The sequence below is a fragment of the Archocentrus centrarchus genome, chromosome 20 (genome assembly GCF_007364275.1).
Source record: "Archocentrus centrarchus isolate MPI-CPG fArcCen1 chromosome 20, fArcCen1, whole genome shotgun sequence".
NCBI lineage: Eukaryota > Metazoa > Chordata > Actinopteri > Cichliformes > Cichlidae > Archocentrus > Archocentrus centrarchus.
This window is the reverse complement of record NC_044365.1, coordinates 374626-391929: the sequence shown is the minus strand read 5'-3', so window position 1 is coordinate 391929 and position 17304 is coordinate 374626. Positions and strand designations below refer to the sequence as shown.

The 17304-nt window shown below is 48.9% G+C and overlaps 1 protein-coding gene across 1 annotated transcript in view; it reads left to right on the top strand.

The window, feature by feature from the left end:
- The window catches only part of lyrm4b (LYR motif containing 4), a 77586-nt gene extending 61291 nt beyond the window's left edge, over window positions 1-16295 (top strand). The window contains exon 3 of the mRNA XM_030755989.1: window positions 15983-16295. Within this exon, the coding sequence (XP_030611849.1) occupies window positions 15983-16030 (48 nt within the window). The 3' untranslated portion in view covers window positions 16031-16295. The remainder of the gene's footprint in view (window positions 1-15982) is intronic.
- The last annotated feature ends 1009 nt before the right edge of the window (window positions 16296-17304 follow it).

The following is a 17304-nucleotide window of genomic DNA, read 5'->3' as shown; positions in this document are numbered from 1 at the left end:
GCGAAACGGCATTTATAACTATCTTCCTCTTCCTCCTCGCTCTCCTCATCCTCATCCTCCTCTTACTTTCATCTTTTCCTCCTCTCTGTCATTTGGATGTGACGGACTGAAACGGGAGATCACAGCACACACATGCGCACACACACACACACACACACAGTAAAGAGTTTCTTTGAAATGCTGCCATCTCTTAACCTGATATTTTTTCAGTCTGAGCACACACACTAATTAGGGAGCAAGACGAAGATGAAGGCAAACTGGAAAATCCTGTGTGTGTGTGTGTGTGTGTGTGTGTGTGTGTGTGTGTGTGTGTGTGTGTGTGTGTGTGGGTGTGTGTGTGTGTGTCCCTGTAGGCGGGGCCTTAATGTCGTTGCTTAATCACATTTAATTCATCCTCTATCTGCACCATCATTTGTCCATGGCAGCTCTTGAGTGGTGACTGCTAATAGGTTGCAAGCGTGCCAAGTGGGCGGGGCTTTTGGATCATTATGGCCAATTAGTGAGATGAGTCGAGCGAGCGTATTAAAGTTGGTGGAGGAGCCTAAAGTAAAGGGGATTTCCAAGGTCACACACACTAACAGTAAGAGGAGTGTATAAGCGAAGACGTCGTATTGGTCTGTTTTGGAGCTGTCAACAGGAAGAGCAGGGGGGGCTCTCATTGCAGTACTATAGACAAGCATTGTGTGTGTGCGTGTGCGTGTGTGTTGTGTGTGTTGTGTGTGTGTGTGTGTGTGTGTGTGTGTGGTGTGTGTGTGTGTGTGTTGGGGTTCCTTGGATTCCTCCTGTCAGTGTGCATCCTGATTACTGTAGGAAAATAAAGATTCCACTTTAGAAGCTCAGAACTGCCACAGCTTCTGCTCACATCGGCTTCCGAGCCCAGCGTAAGAGAAAGGATTGCTTTGAAGTGGGAATCATGCAAAGCTACTGTGGGTGAGTCTGAGAATAAAAACGTGGAGGTGGAAGGGTCGACTTTCAGGACTCTCGGCCATCCACAGCAACATTAAGTTTATTATGACCCTGGTGGGCTGAACAGTGATGCTGGCCTGGTTCAGTACACACACAATGTCTGCAGTGATAAACAAAACATGCACATATGATGCAATAGGTGATTATGTGTGACATATCACATCATTAACAGGTGATATCAAGGATATGCTGCACATTTGCGCACCCCCCCCCACCCCCCCCCCCCCCCCCCCCCCCCCCCGGAGACAGAAAAGGAGTTGTTGCAGCTTTAAATTGGATCCTTTTATCTCGCTGTAGCTGGACCCCACCTCCACAGAGTGTTTGGGTGAGAAAATGATTCATTCCTGCATCACTGACAGCCTTTATTTGGTTCTTTTATTCCTGACTTTATAAAAAAGAGGAGAGGGGGGGGCGACCGCACTGTAAATGCCAAGAGGAGCGAAGGATGGAGATGCAGGGAAAGACATCTCCTTTCAAGCGGGCCTGTAGTGCTCCTAAATGCTCATGAATGCTTAATGAGGAGACGAAGCACTTTGGAAAACACACACAGGACATTTCACCGGGATGCTCAGATATGCCGACAACACGCCGCTGCTCGCATCACGCACACAGACCAGCGGCTGACGGCTGCAGGAGGGGGAAGAAAAGGCCCAGACAGAGGGGAAAGAAACCAAATGAGAGGAGCTGACAGTGCAGGCTGCACACACACACACACACACACACACACACACACACACACACAAACACTCAGCAGGTAAACAGAAGATAAATTAAGGGAGGCAGGGAGGGACAAATGGGGCAGATGAGGGGGTTAAAGAGAAGAATCAGAATGGAGGAAGGTGATTGGCTGGACGGGCACGAAACAAAGCTGCGGGTTGTTTTAGATTCAGACGCCGACCTTCGAAACGCTACCCCGCCATGCTGAAGTGTCCTTGAGCAAGACGCTGAATCCCTCGCCTGCAGTGATCAGAGACGTGGTGCAGAAGATAAAAAGGCTTTTGTTTATCATTAAGTTGCTGCTCATTTCAAACATGGACGCAGCTTCCCGGTCTGAAGGGGATTCATTTAAATTTCCAGCAGGGGGCGACACCGCTGGCTGTAAGAGGAAGCCTTAGTCTGGTCTCAGTTGGAGGTTTAACGTCTTATTGAGTAAAAGATGGTTTTCATTTGATGTGTTCTTATTGTCAGTCTCACATCATCAGCCAATGAGTGTGCAGTGTTTCTAGCTCCACCCCTCGATCCTCAGGTCATCAGGATCATCAGGTTTCGAACAAGATGGAGACGGTGAAAACTTGAGCGAGTCTTCGTGGCAGGACTTCGCCGTGCAGTGAGGAGCATCAGGTGGCGGCCTCCACCTGTTCCAGGCTGAGCTGTAGCAGAAAGGGCCATCAGGCAGGTGGAGATGTCACGTGTATGAGTGGTGGATGCATCGCTGTGGAGATGTGGCATGGTGTGGTCCGTTCTGTAGCAGCAGTGTGGAAGTGTCCTACTACTTTTATGCTGCGTGCTCTTCACTGTCGCCTCGGATGAGGGAAACTCCAAGTATTTAATGGGCTGCAGGAGTGAGCCATAACGAGTCCCTCGTCTCAAAGTTATAATATAACAGTGTCACACAAAAAAAAACCACACAGGACAATTATGAGCTGTAAGGGGAAGGACCGATTTCAGGTGCAGTTTCACAAATTTCCCAATTTTCAGGGGAAAAGAAGGATCAGAGCAACAGGCAGACATCGAGTGAAAGCTTACTGTCCTGCATTTCTGATCTTAATGAAGATTATCACGATTAGTTTGATCAGCATTGAGATCCCAGTTATTCTTTGATGGCCTCACATAAACCGGCTGCTGCTCTCACACCTTCACATCTTTGCTTCTTCACCTAAAATCAAAAATCTAAATTAATACAATATAAAATGTCCGTTACTCCACCCAGGATCCCTGCAGGGTGGATGTCTAAATGTCGTAGCAGAGCACTCGTACAGCTGTGAGGTCACGCTCTGTTCATGCAGTGCAGGTTTTCCCACTTTGGAAAATCTTGAGTGTGGGGATAGCAGGTCTTTATTCCAGGGAACTCACTTTTTCCTGAAACACTTGTTACTCACCGTCTTGTGTTGTGATTTGACTGTGAGCAGCATGTGTACACTGATGCGAGTTAGCAACCGTTTCCCTGTTTTCTTAGTCTTGGTGCATGAATTATGCTGCAGTTTGTGGTGTGTTTTTCAGGTGATTGAATAAGTCGGTTGTGTTGCTTTGTGATGTTGACACAGCTCTGCAGCAGTCTTTGTGTGCGGTTTCTTCTCGGTTGCCCTAAATCTGAAGTATTTCCAAATTCAGACGACGATCTGCTTCGAGGGACGAGCTCTTCGCCTTCTGCTGTTCCACACGTTTGAGTTTTGTTACTCGTCCCGACTGGTTCAGGAGACGTGCTGCACAGAGGGAACAGCTGCAGGGAGCAAACCAGAACAAATTCCCAGCCCTGCAGAATCAGAGGATCGAAGGCCACATGAAGGTTGGTGACCTCTGTGCACTATGACCCTCAGCATCCTCTGACCCCACTCTGTGATTTTACGTGGCCTATGACCTCGTGGCTGAATCGTTCCCAATTGCTTCCACTTAGTTATAATCCCATTAACAGCTGACTGTGGAATATTTAGCAGTGACTGGACTTGTTGCACAGGTATCATCCTATCACGGTACCACGCTGGAACTCACTGAGCTCCTGAGAGCGACCCATTCTTTCACTGATGTTTGTAGCAGCAGTCTGCATGCCGAGGTGCTGGTTTATACACCTGTGGAAGTGACTGGAACACCTGAACTCAGTGATCTGGATGGGGGGGGGGGGGGATACAGTACCTGTGTCAAGGCCCTAAAATGTACTCAGGCACAGGTGCAGCAGAGCTCAGTACCCTGGAGAAATTGCAGGTTTTAAAGTGCTGAACAGAGTAACTGTCTGTTTTGGTTTGGAGCTTCAGGCGATGGAGTTGGTGTAAAGTGATAAAGCTCCTGAAAGGGCCCAGAGAGAGAGAGCTGCTGAGACACAGAGAGACAGAAATGAAAGCAGATGAAAGTTTGTACTTCTTGAAAAGTTTCTCCTTGATGAAGACTCTTTAGTTAATTGTCTCGGGTTGCTGTTTCTTTCAGTCTACGTTTCTCTGATCCAAATGCTTCGTCTTCAGCGTGTTGTCTGGAAATGGTGGAGTGGCTTCACCTCTCCTCAGATGATGCACCTGAAGTTTACATCATCTCATGCAAAAGATTTCATACAGTAATGAACCCAACCGCCTCTGTTTCTGTGGCAACTGTGCGGCCAGAAAAAGCTTGCCTGACATGTAGATATTTGTGTGTGCGTGTTTGAGTATCTGTACGTATAATTAGTGGGTGAAGTGCTTATATTTCTTTACATCATCTGACATTTGAAAGTAGGAGAGAATGAACTCGGTGAACCAACGTTGTCTCGGCTCTGTCTGCCCGTCCGTCGGGATGGAAATGTGATGGTCTTCATCAATCTGTGGTTACGTAAAGCACTGAGGGTGTGCACAGCAGTCACATGACCCTGGATGAAGAATCTTCATAAACACGAGAGACCAAGCTGCAGCCTCCAATGCTAAAAATCGAAGTGACACAAAGCGAGTCCCTGCAGACCTCCATGTTCACACGTCCAAATTTACAGCAGAAATGTTTTACACATTTGGGCTAATTTTCCCTTTCATAACAATGGGGGGTAAAGTTATTTATAACTCACCAAGAAGTTGGTGCTCCAGTTTAGGTAAGTGAGACACTGGCCAATTCAGTTCAGTTTTATTTATACAGCACCAAAACAGTCGCCTCAAGGAGCTTTGTATTGTGGGTAAAGACCCTCCAATAATACAGAGAAAACCCAACAGTCTAAACGACCCCCTATGAGCAGCACTTGGTGACAGTGGGAAGGAAAAACTCCCTTTAACAGGAAGAAACCTCCAGCAGAACCAGGAACATCCTTTGTCCCTTGGTGTGCCTGGGGGAGGTGGCTGGAGAGAGGGAGGTCTGGGCATCTGCTGCCAGACCCGGACCGATGGATACCGTTTCTCATGTTATCCTGCTGTTTAACACTAATTAGCAGGTATCAGTGTCTGTGCGTTGTCCCCATAAAGTTCATAGGTGGAACTTACGAATCATGCTGTTAGCTGATAACTTAGCACTGTACCCAAATGTGGTCACTCCTGGTTCTAAAGGATTTAGCAAGATGGAGGCCCAAAATGTTGAGGCTTGAAAGTGAATCAGCGGCGCTGCACTGTGTCCATGTTCTAAATAAAGTCTATGATATGAAGGAGCTTTGGTCTAAATTTCATTGTACTGGAATAACGATAATAAAGACTATTCTGTTTCACACAACGGTCAGGTGAAAAGGTCAAAGAGCACTGGGAGTTTGGGGTCCAGACATTACTTAGTGTCATGTAGTCAAACCCTGGAGGAGGAGTACAAGGCCGACTGGAGTTTTTGTCAGCATTGTGCCTGCATCGGTGAATTTCCCAGGCTAATAATAACTGAATCCTTGAAGCACTAAAAATAACCTCTTCCACCCTCAGGAAACTCGTGCTTCTCCTTGGTTCGGTTAATGAGGGAGTTTAAGTGATGGCTGTACCAACCTTAACAGGTGAGAGTAGTTGTTTTGGTCCTGGCTCAGTTTTCCTTCCTCCTGCCGCGTGACTTTGAGGGCTAAATATTTATCCGCGGAGCCGGTCGTCAGAGAGTTAGATGCATTTTTGCTGCCTGCTGCTCTGCTCTCATCTCCTGACAAATGGAAAGTCTGAAACAGTGTGGAGCGCTCCTTATGCTCAGTTTATTATCTACCTGAACACCTCTCATCCTCCGGCTGTCCTCACTCTCCATCTCTCTCTCTCCTGCCTGAATTTCAGTCGTGTCGTCCGAGCCCCTCTCTCTTCTCATCTTTCTTCCCCTCTTTTCTCTCTCTCACAGGAGAAATCCTCATTTTCTTTGTCTGAGCTGCTCTGTTGGCCACCTCCAGGTTTCCCTCCGTTGCTTCATCTCTTTCCTCCCACTTTCAGCGGCTCTTTAACTTCGATTTTTACTGTCTCCTGCTGTTCAGGGCAGCATTTCTTTTTTAACGGCACACCACTGTGGAGGATTTTCACCGAGATTAGTAGCTATTTCCACAGTTCCACCATCCGCCCACCATCAGGATACAGAATAGTACAACATCCAAAATTATTTTTGCGGTCGTTAATGCAAACATGACCAGCCTATGTGCCATGCTAGGATTTTAACCTGCGTCTTTAAGGGCGAAAAAGGCCACACATACTTTTCTCTCCTGACAGGAACTCCTATCAGAAATCAGGCTTGGTTAAGAAGTTGAGTTTTGGGAAGACTCTGCTCTGTTTTCACTGAGTTTGGGTCCTAATAAAGGACTTATTGGTTGTACCTAACACACCATCTGTCTGCTGTTTAATATCACCCCAAACTACAGCCTCCAAAATGGAAAACGTTTTCAGTGGATATAAAGGATTAATGCTCATGAATGTGGGATTTACTGCAAGTTGTTAGATGTTTACTGGCTTTCACCTTCATTAATCAACTGTTTTTCCCCTCAATTTTTTTCCTGTTTTGCGACCAACTTAATGTTGTTTGCTGGGCAAACAAAAAGTTGCTAGTTCAGTTCCAGGCAGAGACACAAATCCAGCTTTGGGGTTGCATCAGGGCATATAGGCATCCAGCGTAAAACTCAGCCAAATCAAACGTATGCATCTACCCGCTACAGTGACCTCTCGTGACCTAGCGCCGCAAGAAACGGCTGCATGACCCAAGGACACATATCCCCCTTTGGATGGTGTTCTGTAACTGCAATTTCCAATGTGTGAACTTGTTCACCCACATGGCAATAAAACTTCATTCATTCATTCATTCATTCATAAGGGAGCAGCTGAAAGTAGTTTCTTTAGTTTTGTAACCAGCAGACTGAAACTCGTACCAGGTTCAGACTGCATGATTCAAAGCAGGAAGCTGTTCTCATCCATAAGGATGTTTTGTGAGATGTGCCCGCATCTCACCAGTGTCCTGTTAACGGCCCCATGGACCTGAAGTCCACATGAGGACGTTAGATGGGTGGCAGAAGTCATGGGTTTGTCAGCCAGGAGACTGTTTCCATCCCACTCAGACTTCTTACCTAGTTGTTAGAATTAGGCACTGAAGGCTAGTTGACTAGATTTAGGCGTTAAAGAGTTCTCTGCTTTGTTTAAGCGCTGAAGACTTCTCGGTTTGGTCCGAGCCCTGAAGGCTTGTTGGCTGGTTTTAGGATAAGTTTGTAGTTTACAGTCTTATCTCATTTTGACAGCCCAGCAGATTTATAACAGGACCTTCACTGATTGTTATTTATTACTGTTATTATCCTTTATTTATCCAGTTAAAAGTATCATTGGGATTAAAATCTCTTTTCCAAGAGATGGGATCTTTATTCAGGTGGACTCTCAGTCAGCTCTTTAAAAATGAGCACCATACATGCCAAACATATGTTCATGTTAGAGTGCAGCTCATTCTTTCAGCAGAAAATCTTCAGATATTTTTCAGGAAAATTTGTATGTGAGATATTTGCCATTCTCTGAGTGTTTTTCCAAACTCTGTTGAATAATAATGAGAGGGAGCTTTGCTGCACATTTGTCCCTGTGTGCAGCTTTGCTGGTTAACTGCACCTTTCATAGGCTGTTACGAATATGGATGTAGTTCCATTTGACTCGACGATGAAGTTTAGAGCACGTCTGGATTGCAGCAACGCTGTCAGAGGAGCAGCTGTGATATTTCTCATAGTAGATAGTCCTCCTCAGTCTGCCATGCGAGCTGGAGTGAGCGCAGCAGTGTGATGTTAATCTTACACCTCCTGCCTGGTGGGAGTGGGACTGAAGGTCAGCCAGTCACGACTCAGCAGGGAGAGAGGAGTGCGTGCTCATGGTTTCCATACTGCTCCCACTTGTTCTGTGTGAGCGGGATTGAAGCTGAGCCGATGGATTTGAAGGTATATGAGGAAGGCTAAGTTTAGCTTCCCATTATAACACTCATCACTGTGATTGTCTTTATGTAGGAGAGCGCTCTCGGGAGACTTCGGCATGCCAAGTGTAGCGGCATATGTTTTCCAGAATCCTTATGTCTCTCTAAATGAATGATAATGAAAACTTGATTTCAGTTTTATTTGGATCCAGTCCTCTCACAGTGAGACAAAGACCTACAGTATCAGAGACAGAACCCCAACAATCAGATGACCCCCCCCCCCCCCCCCCCCCCCCCCCCATAACAGGAAGAGACCTCCAACAGAACCGGGCTCAGGTAGGGGCAGCCATCTGCTGCGACCCGGCTGGGGGTGGGGGGGAAGAGAGGAGCTTATCATAGTGGGAAACCCTGAGGTCAGTCCCATAGTTGAAGCTGGGGTTATCTACAGCTTCCTGTCACAGAGAGCAGGGTTACCGCCATCTGTCGGGGTCGCAGTGGGTGGTGCTGTAACATCTCAGAGTAACTGACTGTTTCTGCAGCCATCGAGCAAGATCAGCAACATTTAAACGTGTCGTGCATATCCCCCAGTAACTAAACAGTCCATCCATCCATCCATCTGTCCGTCTGTCTGTCCATCCATCCATCCATCCGTCTGTCTGTCCATCCATCCATCTGTCTGTCTGTCTGTCTGTCCATCCATCCATCCATCCATCCATCCGTCTGTCTGTCCATCCATCCATCCATCCGTCTGTCTGTCCATCCATCCATCTGTCTGTCTGTCTGTCCATCCATCCATCCATCCGTCTGTCTGTCCATCCATCCATCCATCTGTCTGTCTGTCTGTCTGTCTGTCCATCCATCCATCCATCCATCCATCTATCTATCATCCATCCATCTGTCCATCCGTCTGTCCATCCATCCATCCATCCACCCATCTATCCATCCGTCCCTCTGTCCATCCCTTTTCTTCTGCTTATCCAGTTCAGGGTCGTGGGGGGCTGGAGCCTATCCCAGCTGTCACAGGGTGAATCATGTTTTAAGTTGCACTAAAATGTGTGCAGTCTACATAAGTGGCTCACGCTGCTGCAGCATTTCTACCTGTGTGTAGCATACCTGCGTTGCTCTGCAGCTTCACCACCCAAACACTAGCTGGTGGTGGAGTGTCTCTGTTTGAGCTGATTGAAAAATGGCAGCAGAAGAAGTAGCTGGACGTGCACTGGAGGAAATGATGGACTAAAGGTCTCAGTGGCTGCACTGATGTGATGTGTAGTTTTTGGGAGGTGTGTGTCAGGTTAGAGTGGGGGTTTCAGGGGGTTCAGATTTAGCAGAGTTCCTCTCCAGTTTGCTCCTTTAACACATACTGAGACGCTGAGGAACAGTTAGCAGCACATCACATCGTAGCATGTAGCCCAGCAGCTAACAGCAGTTCTTCTTCAATGACATCAAAATAATTTGTTTGATTGATTAGTATTTCTAATCTAATCAAAGCCTGAGAGCAAAGTGAGGCCCAGTTTTTACTTTGGTGTTCCTAATAAAAAGGTAATCAGGACTATGATTATTATATCAATGTGTCCTGATCCGTGATGCACTTTTCCTCCACAGATTCTGACATACATCCCATTGATCAGCAGCAGGAGTTAAACTAACCCCAACCCCGGTTAACTCTGTAGACTGAATATCCCAGCATGCACTGCCTTCATCACACCTGCTCTTTGGCCCTAGTTGAGTTACTTATGTGTCTTAACTGAATAATCCCAGTGAAGTATTGGTGGGTTTAATGGTGTTTATTTAGAGCTCCTCTTCTTCTATTATTCATGAAGTGACGGCGGCTCGAATAAAGAGATGAAGACAGAAAGAGGAACAAATGTGAGGAGAGATGAACCGGGTGAAGATGGAGAGCCAGCGAGGCCATCCCTTTGTTAGGAGCCACAGCCGCAACAATTTACATGAGAGCCAAGCCTCCTTGCAGCTGATTGGTCCAGAGAGCCCCCCGCCTCACCTCACCCTCCCTCCCTCCTACACCACACTTCAGCCAATCAGGACCTCACACACTCTGACCGGGCGAGCGAGGGCCTCCTCTGATGGAGAGAGAGTGAAAGAGAGTGGTTTTTATTTGTGGTGTATTAGAGAGGAGGAGGAGGAGGAACAGACGGAGGTGCAGTGGACGGTTATCTGTGGACTGATTGTGCCCCCTGGTGGTGCCATGGTGATATAACCACACAGTTTCTCCTGCGAGAACCTGCAGTATGAAACGTCACACACAGACCATCAAACCTGAAGCTGCTGTCAGACTCAGTACGATGTTCTCAGTCCAGTTCATGCTGCTCCTCAGGAACACGTCAGCACAGCGCCGCCTGCTCTACATAATGAGCTCCCTGATCGATCAATCGATCAACAGCAGCTTTCATGCAGGTTCAGAGGGCTTCACTGACAGAAAATCAAGCTTCAAAAATAAGATAATTAAACCATATATGTGTGTGTATGTATATATATATATTTATATATTTATTAGGGGTTGCACGACTTAAGATTTTTTAAGGTTGAAGTCAACATGATGAAAGTCGAGTCGACAGCGAATAGTCGCTATGACGTCATACGAACTTGAGACACGATGCTGTGCAGTAACTTACAGGCTTTATTACCCATATTCACAGATGAAATTCTGTTCCCCCTGTGTCAGAGAGCGCAGGCAGGGAGGCGGATCCGACAGTCTTCACGGCGCTTCTGATCGATTTCTTGGTAAAAGTCTTTTACAGTGTTTATTCCTCTCATCAAGAACAACAACTCCTGTGAATATGAAAACATTTGCTCTTTATTTGCCAAAGTTACACGGGGGGAACAGATTTTCATGGGGAAACAGAATTTTCCACAACACCGGAACAGCTAAATACCTTCTGCTGAGTTTTGCAAACAGGGAAATCTGTCCTGATTGCTGGCCCACCACTCCAGCGGGTTCGCCATGGTGGGAATCTGTGGTTAAAAAAAAAAATCACGGACCTCTTCTGAAGCAGTGGAGACGTGTGCTGCTGATCTCCTGTCACTCTGGTAATGTGGCCCAAAACGTTGCTCAAAATCCTTTCAAGTGACTGTGCATCACGGTCGTACTTTTGTTGTACTTCAGCACAGCTTTGCAGATTTGGCATGTAACGGTAGTTGAACCAGAAGAGTCATCTTTAGTAAAATACTTCCACACTGATGATTTTCTAGCTGTTTCCTCGTCCTCGCCTTCCGTCTGTTTGAAATCCATTTTGTCGCCAGCAGTCACGTGACTGCGACTAGTCAACGTGAAATTTAAAAACTCACGAGATTTCCTAGAATCGACTACTCGACAAGTCGACTAGTTCATGGACTTTTACACGTTAATTTCGATTAATTAATTACGGGGAAAATAACAAATTAAAGATTTTAACGCATTTTAATCGCACTTTCCACCGTGGAACGTTTCTCAGTGCACGAGTTCCCGGCATACAGATTATATCGACACACAATGTCAAAAATCAGGGGCCGCATCGTTCGAAGGACCCGGCCATCCTTCGCAGCCCACAAAGACCGCAAAGGCCGGAAGTGAGCAGCTAGCCTTCATATCAGCATCGCCTGCCCTCACCTCTGCGTAGCTCATGTCGCTGTGAGTGTGAAGCACAGCTGTGTAAAAGCAGCTGTTAAACGGAGAACGAACTTTTTCTCCTTGTTGTGGTTTAATTTGAAGTCTTTAATTCAAAATAAGCTGTTAAAACAAGCATAACACATTTCAACATCAAGGAATACAGCTGAGAGAATGATTAATTTCCAACTATAACAAGTGAGACATTAATGTTGAATAAAACTATCCAGTTATGATGCTTAACTTTAATTTCAGGAGTTTGCTTATCACAGGAGCACTTCCACCCTTCATTGGTCTGTGTAGTAGACTGGTGGGAAAATAAACAACATTTTAAAACGTAAGCTTATGTATATTGATTCATTCATCAACCAAATTTAAATTAATATTTCTCATTTTAAATATTTAAATGTGATTAAAATGCGATTAATTTCGATTAATCAATTACAAATATATATATATATATAAATAAATAAATAAATAAAGAGGGACTTCAGACTGGTAACAGGAGGTGGGTCGTTTCTGACATTGTTACTCTGACCTGGTTTTTCTGCTCTGGGATTGAAGCTCGTGTCCCAGAGTGGTCACATGTTAGCACTTTACACATGACTGCGTAGTATTAGCAACTTCTACCCTGTGTTGTTCTGTTTATTGTATCCATCACTTCTCTGTATCTCAGATTGGAAGGGGGGGGCATTTTCTGATTTCTGGGCCACAGCATTCCTGACTTTGGGAATAGCTACTGTAGAGGGAGGGAGGAAGATAACGGTGATCCCTGAGCTTCCCGTTGTTGTCCACTTTAAAACCAAACCAATCCCAAACAGGTCGTTTGTGGATTGTGGAGGCTGCTTCACACACGTGTGTGTGTGTGTGTGTGTGTGTGTTACAGCTCAAAGCCTCAGAGGAGCTTCTGAGCTGCTCTGACCAACAGCTCCAGCTCTCTGAAGGGATTCAAACTACAGACCAAATGGATTCATGGAGGTCTGTGACTGTCAGGGTGATTTAGGATGTCCTGTAATCTGTGAGCACGCCGTCCTCACTGAAACCACCCGTCGTGTACTGAGACGAGTGAACGGAGTGTTCAGACGGGCGAGAGAGTGTGTGTGTGTGTGTATATCACAGTTCACGATTGATTTTGTCTTTCTGTGCTGAAACACGGCGGACCGACCCAACACGACCGATAACGCAGCCACACGCACACACACACACACACACACACACGGGTTGTATGTACAGTCCAGCTGTCCACACTCGACCATAATTGGCTCCTCTATTTGACAACAGAGTTCAGCTCAGCACTGTTGACATAACACAGCAATGAGGCTCTGTGGACATGAAACACACACACACACACACACACACACACACACACACACACACACACACACACACACACACACACACCCCTCAGGACAAAGTCCACAGGCTCGCAGTGATTGGTGTGTCAGTGTGAGTCTGAGCAGTGAGCGGTGTACCTGAGGTGGGAACAGAGACTTCCTGAACCTCACTGCTGACACCACACACACACACACACACACACGTTTCCATCCCTCTGTGTGGGTGCGTCTCATTCAGTGCAGATTTGTACACCCTTCGGTCAGTCCTGCGAATGTGTAAAACTGCAGCGGCCCCGGCTCATGATTTGTGCCTCCTCGTCTCCTGAAACCAGTCTCAGAGCTCCGTGTTGAAGGAGGTCTCAGTTCCTGCAGTCAGGAGGCAGCAGGAGGCACCCCGATGCACAGGTGTGACCGTTTTGTAGCTTCAGGTATGAAAGAGGTGGGGCCACAGCTGGATCGTCCAAACCACAGATAGAGGAGGACTCGTGCTTTTTCAGGACGCCTCATTTCACCTCCACTCCTCTCCTCCTGTCTCCTCCTCCACTCCTCTCCTCCTGTGTCGTCCTCCACTCCTCTCCTCCTGTGTCGTCCTCCACTCCTCTCCTCCTGTCTCCTCCTCCACTCCTCTCCTCCTGTGTCCTCCTCCACTCCTCTCCTCCTGTGTCCTCCTCCACTCCTCTCCTCCTGTGTCCTCCTCCACTCCTCTCCTCCTGTCTCCTCCTCCACTCCTCTCCTCGTGTGTTCTCCTCCACTCCTCTCCTCCTGTGTCGTCCTCCACTCCTCTCCTCCTGTCTCCTCCTCCACTCCTCTCCTCCTGTCTCCTCCTCCACTCCTCTCCTCCTGTGTCCTCCTCCACTCCTCTCCTCCTGTCCTCCTCCTCCACTCCTCTCCTCCTCGCCCCCTCTCCTCCTGTGTCCTCCTCTACTCTCTCCTCGTGTCTCCTCCTCGCCCCCTCTCCTCGTGTCTCCTCCTCGCCTCCTCTCCTCGTGTCTCCTCCTCGCCTCCTCTCCTCATGTCTCCTCCTCTCCTCACCTCCTGTTTCCCTCCTCGCCCCCTCTCCTCCTGTGTCCTCCTCTACTCCTCTCCTCGTGTCTCCTCCTCGCCTCCTCCTCCTCATGTCTCCTCCACTCCTCACCTCCTGTTTCCTCCTCGCCCCCTCTCCTCCTGTGTCCTCCTCTACTCCTCTCCTCGTGTCTCCTCCTCGCCTCCTCTCCTCATGTCTCCTCCTCTCCTCGTGTCTCCTTCTTGCCCCCTCTCCTCGCGTCTCCTCCTCGCCTCCTCTCCTCGTGTCTCCTCCTCGCCTCCTCTCCTCATGTCTCCTCCTCCACTCCTCTCCTCCTGTCTCCTCCTCCACTCCTCTCCTCCTCGCCCCCTCTCCTCCTGTGTCCTCCTCTACTCCTCTCCTCGTGTCTCCTCCTCGCCCCCTCTCCTCGTGTCTCCTCCTCGCCTCCTCTCCTCGTGTCTCCTCCTCGCCTCCTCTCCTCATGTCTCCTCCTCTCCTCACCTCCTGTTTCCTCCTCACCCCCTCTCCTCCTGTGTCCTCCTCTACTCCTCTCCTTGTGTCTCCTTCTCGCCTCCTCTCCTCATGTCTCCTCCTCTCCTCACCTCCTGTTTCCTCCTCGCCCCCTCTCCTCCTGTGTCCTCCTCTACTCCTCTCCTCGTGTCTCCTCCTCGCCTCCTCTCCTCATGTCTCCTCCTCTCCTCGTGTCTCCTTCTTGCCCCCTCTCCTCGTGTCTCCTCCTCGCCTCCTCTCCTCGTGTCTCCTCCTCGCCTCCTCTCCTCATGTCTCCCTCCTCGCCTCCTCCTCCTCGTGTCTCCTCCTCACCTCCTCTCCTCGTGTCTCCTTCTTGCCCCCTCTCCTCGTGTCTCCTCCTCGCCCCCTCTCCTCGTGTCTCCTCCTCGCCCCCTCTCCTCGTGTCTCATTCTTGCCCCCTCTCCTCGTGTCTCCTCTCTCCTCATGTCTCCTCCTCCTCGCCCCCTCTCCTCGTGTCTCCTCCTCGCCTCCTCTCCTCAATGTCTCCTCCTCACCTCCTCTCCTCGTGTCTCCTTCTTGCCCCCTCTCCTCGTGTCTCCTCCTCACCTCCTCTCCTCATGTCTCCTCCACTCCTCACCTCCTGTTTCCTCCTCGCCTCCTCTCCTCCTGTCTCCTCCTCCACTCCTCACCTCCTGTCTCCTCCTCCACTCCTCACCTCCTGTGTCTTCCTCGCCTCCTGTTTCCTCCTTGCCCCCCTCTCCTCGTGTCTCCTTCTTGCCCCCTCTCCTCGTGTCTCCTTCTTGCCCCCTCTCCTCGTGTCTCCTTCTTGCCCCCTCTCCTCGTGTCTCCTCCTCACCTCCTCTCCTCGTGTCTCCTCCTCACCTCCTCTCCTCGTGTCTCCTTCTTGCCTCCTCTCCTCGTGTCTCCTTCTCGCCCCCTCTCCTCGTGTCTCCTCCTCACCTCCTCTCCTCGTGTCTCCTCCTCACCTCCTCTCCTCGTGTCTCCTTCTTGCCCCCTCTCCTCATGTCTCCTCCTCACCTCCTCTCCTCGTGTCTCCTGCTCACCTCCTCTCCTCGTTGTCTCCTCCTCCCCTCCTCTCCTCGTGTCTCCTCCTCTCCTCCTCTCCTCGTGTCTCCTTCTTGCCCCCTCTCCTCGTGTCTCCTCCTCGCCTCCTCTCCTCGTGTCTCCTTCTTGCCCCCTCTCCTCGTGTCTCCTTCTTGCCCCCTCTCCTCGTGTCTCCTTCTTGCCCCCTCTCCTCGTGTCTCCTCCTCACCTCCTCTCCTCATGTCTCCTTCTTGCCCCCTCTCCTCATGTCTCCTCCTCACCTCCTCTCCTCGTGTCTCCTCCTTGCCTCCTGTCCTCGTGTCTCTGGTTGGTGGTCTCAGACGTGAGGAGATGAATGGAGGATTAGGTAAATGAGGGAGGGGTCCATGTTCTAGCTGAGCGCAGTCAGCAGAGGGCATTGTGAGGAACATGTGGAACAGCTGGGCTGCTCCTCCTGCTGCTCCTTCAGCTCGGCTCCTGTTGCAGAGGAGGCAGCAGGATACTGAAGCTTCATGTCGTTGTTCTTCCTTGAATAAAAGCTGAGATTCGGTTAGTTTAAAGTCCTCACGCTGTACCTCTTTGACTCTGCAGGTCTCCATAGGGAAGATGTACGAGGCCCAGAAGACCGTGGTGGATTAACAGCTGCAGGAGGAGGAGGAGGAGGAGAGGAAGGATGAGGAAGAAGCAAACAGGATGTGACATCAGAGAGCAAATCACTGCCCTGACATCAGCACCACCTCCAGCAGCTCCTCGTTTGGATCCACTGACTGTCACTGTGAGCGGGTGGGCAGAGATGCATTATGGGAGAGTAGAAGTGGAGTTTAGTCTTTAGTTTTCAGGGATGAGTCTGATCCCGTTTACTGTCACTGAGAGCTGAAAAAGTCTGAATAAATGATTACACATGAACAAATGCTGCTGCTGAGTTTGTTAAACATGAAATAAAGATGAAGAGTCTGGGCTGGGGGGGCGTGTGTGAGTCTGCAGAACTCCACCCACACAAACCTGTTTGGATTTCCTGCCTGCAGCGGGTCACACACTCGCTTCCACAGACAGAGCCGTCCTCGGAGGTGGCAGCAGGTGTAAACCTGCCGAGCATGCAGAGCGACCTGCTGGTGACCCTCGTGGTCAGGGAGCAGCTGAAAGTAGCTGCTTCTTCTTCATGTATTCTTTTATATCGTAGTGTGCTGCTTTGAGAAATACTTGTGCTGCCTGGATTATGGGATTATGGAGGGAAGGGTGTAGTTCAGAGCTCAACTGCAGGTCCAGATCCTGACATGTCGAAGTTTGGGAAAAACTGGATCTGTGCTGGAGCCTTTTTGAAGGACACACTGACTGCAGCTCTTTTAGAGAACATCTCGAGGATCCTCGGAGGTCGTGATCCTGTGGAGAGCTCAGCTGAAGCTTCCAACTAACCCCAGAAACATTTTTAATCTGCTCTGAGTCTCTGCCCCCTTCCTGTTACATATTTACATGTTCACACTGATGTGAATATCAAAGGTGACCGGTGTAAATCCATAAATGCAGGTTTAATGATGGTTTCATTTATTAAGGGAACAAAGATGTGGAACCCCACCTCCCTCTGTGACACTGCCCCCTCATTAAATCATCCATGAACCAGTGAGTCAGCAGCTGTGCAGTTAGTTAGGGTTCCCTCCTCCTGTCCCAACATGTTCACATCAAACGTGAGGCTGAAGAGGATTAAATCACCTAATGGGTGACATCATGCAGCTTAAGTGAACCAATGAAAACCTGACTGGACACACCTGGCTGCGACCTGCAGGTGACTCCAGCTGTGAGCACCAAGCCTCTAACACGTCTCCTTTCCTGCTGTCTGTGCTGAGTCACACGCTGAGAGCGTGGCAGGATGCAGGGGCTCAGGGGGGTGTTTGGTTTGGGAGGAGGAGGGGTGAAGG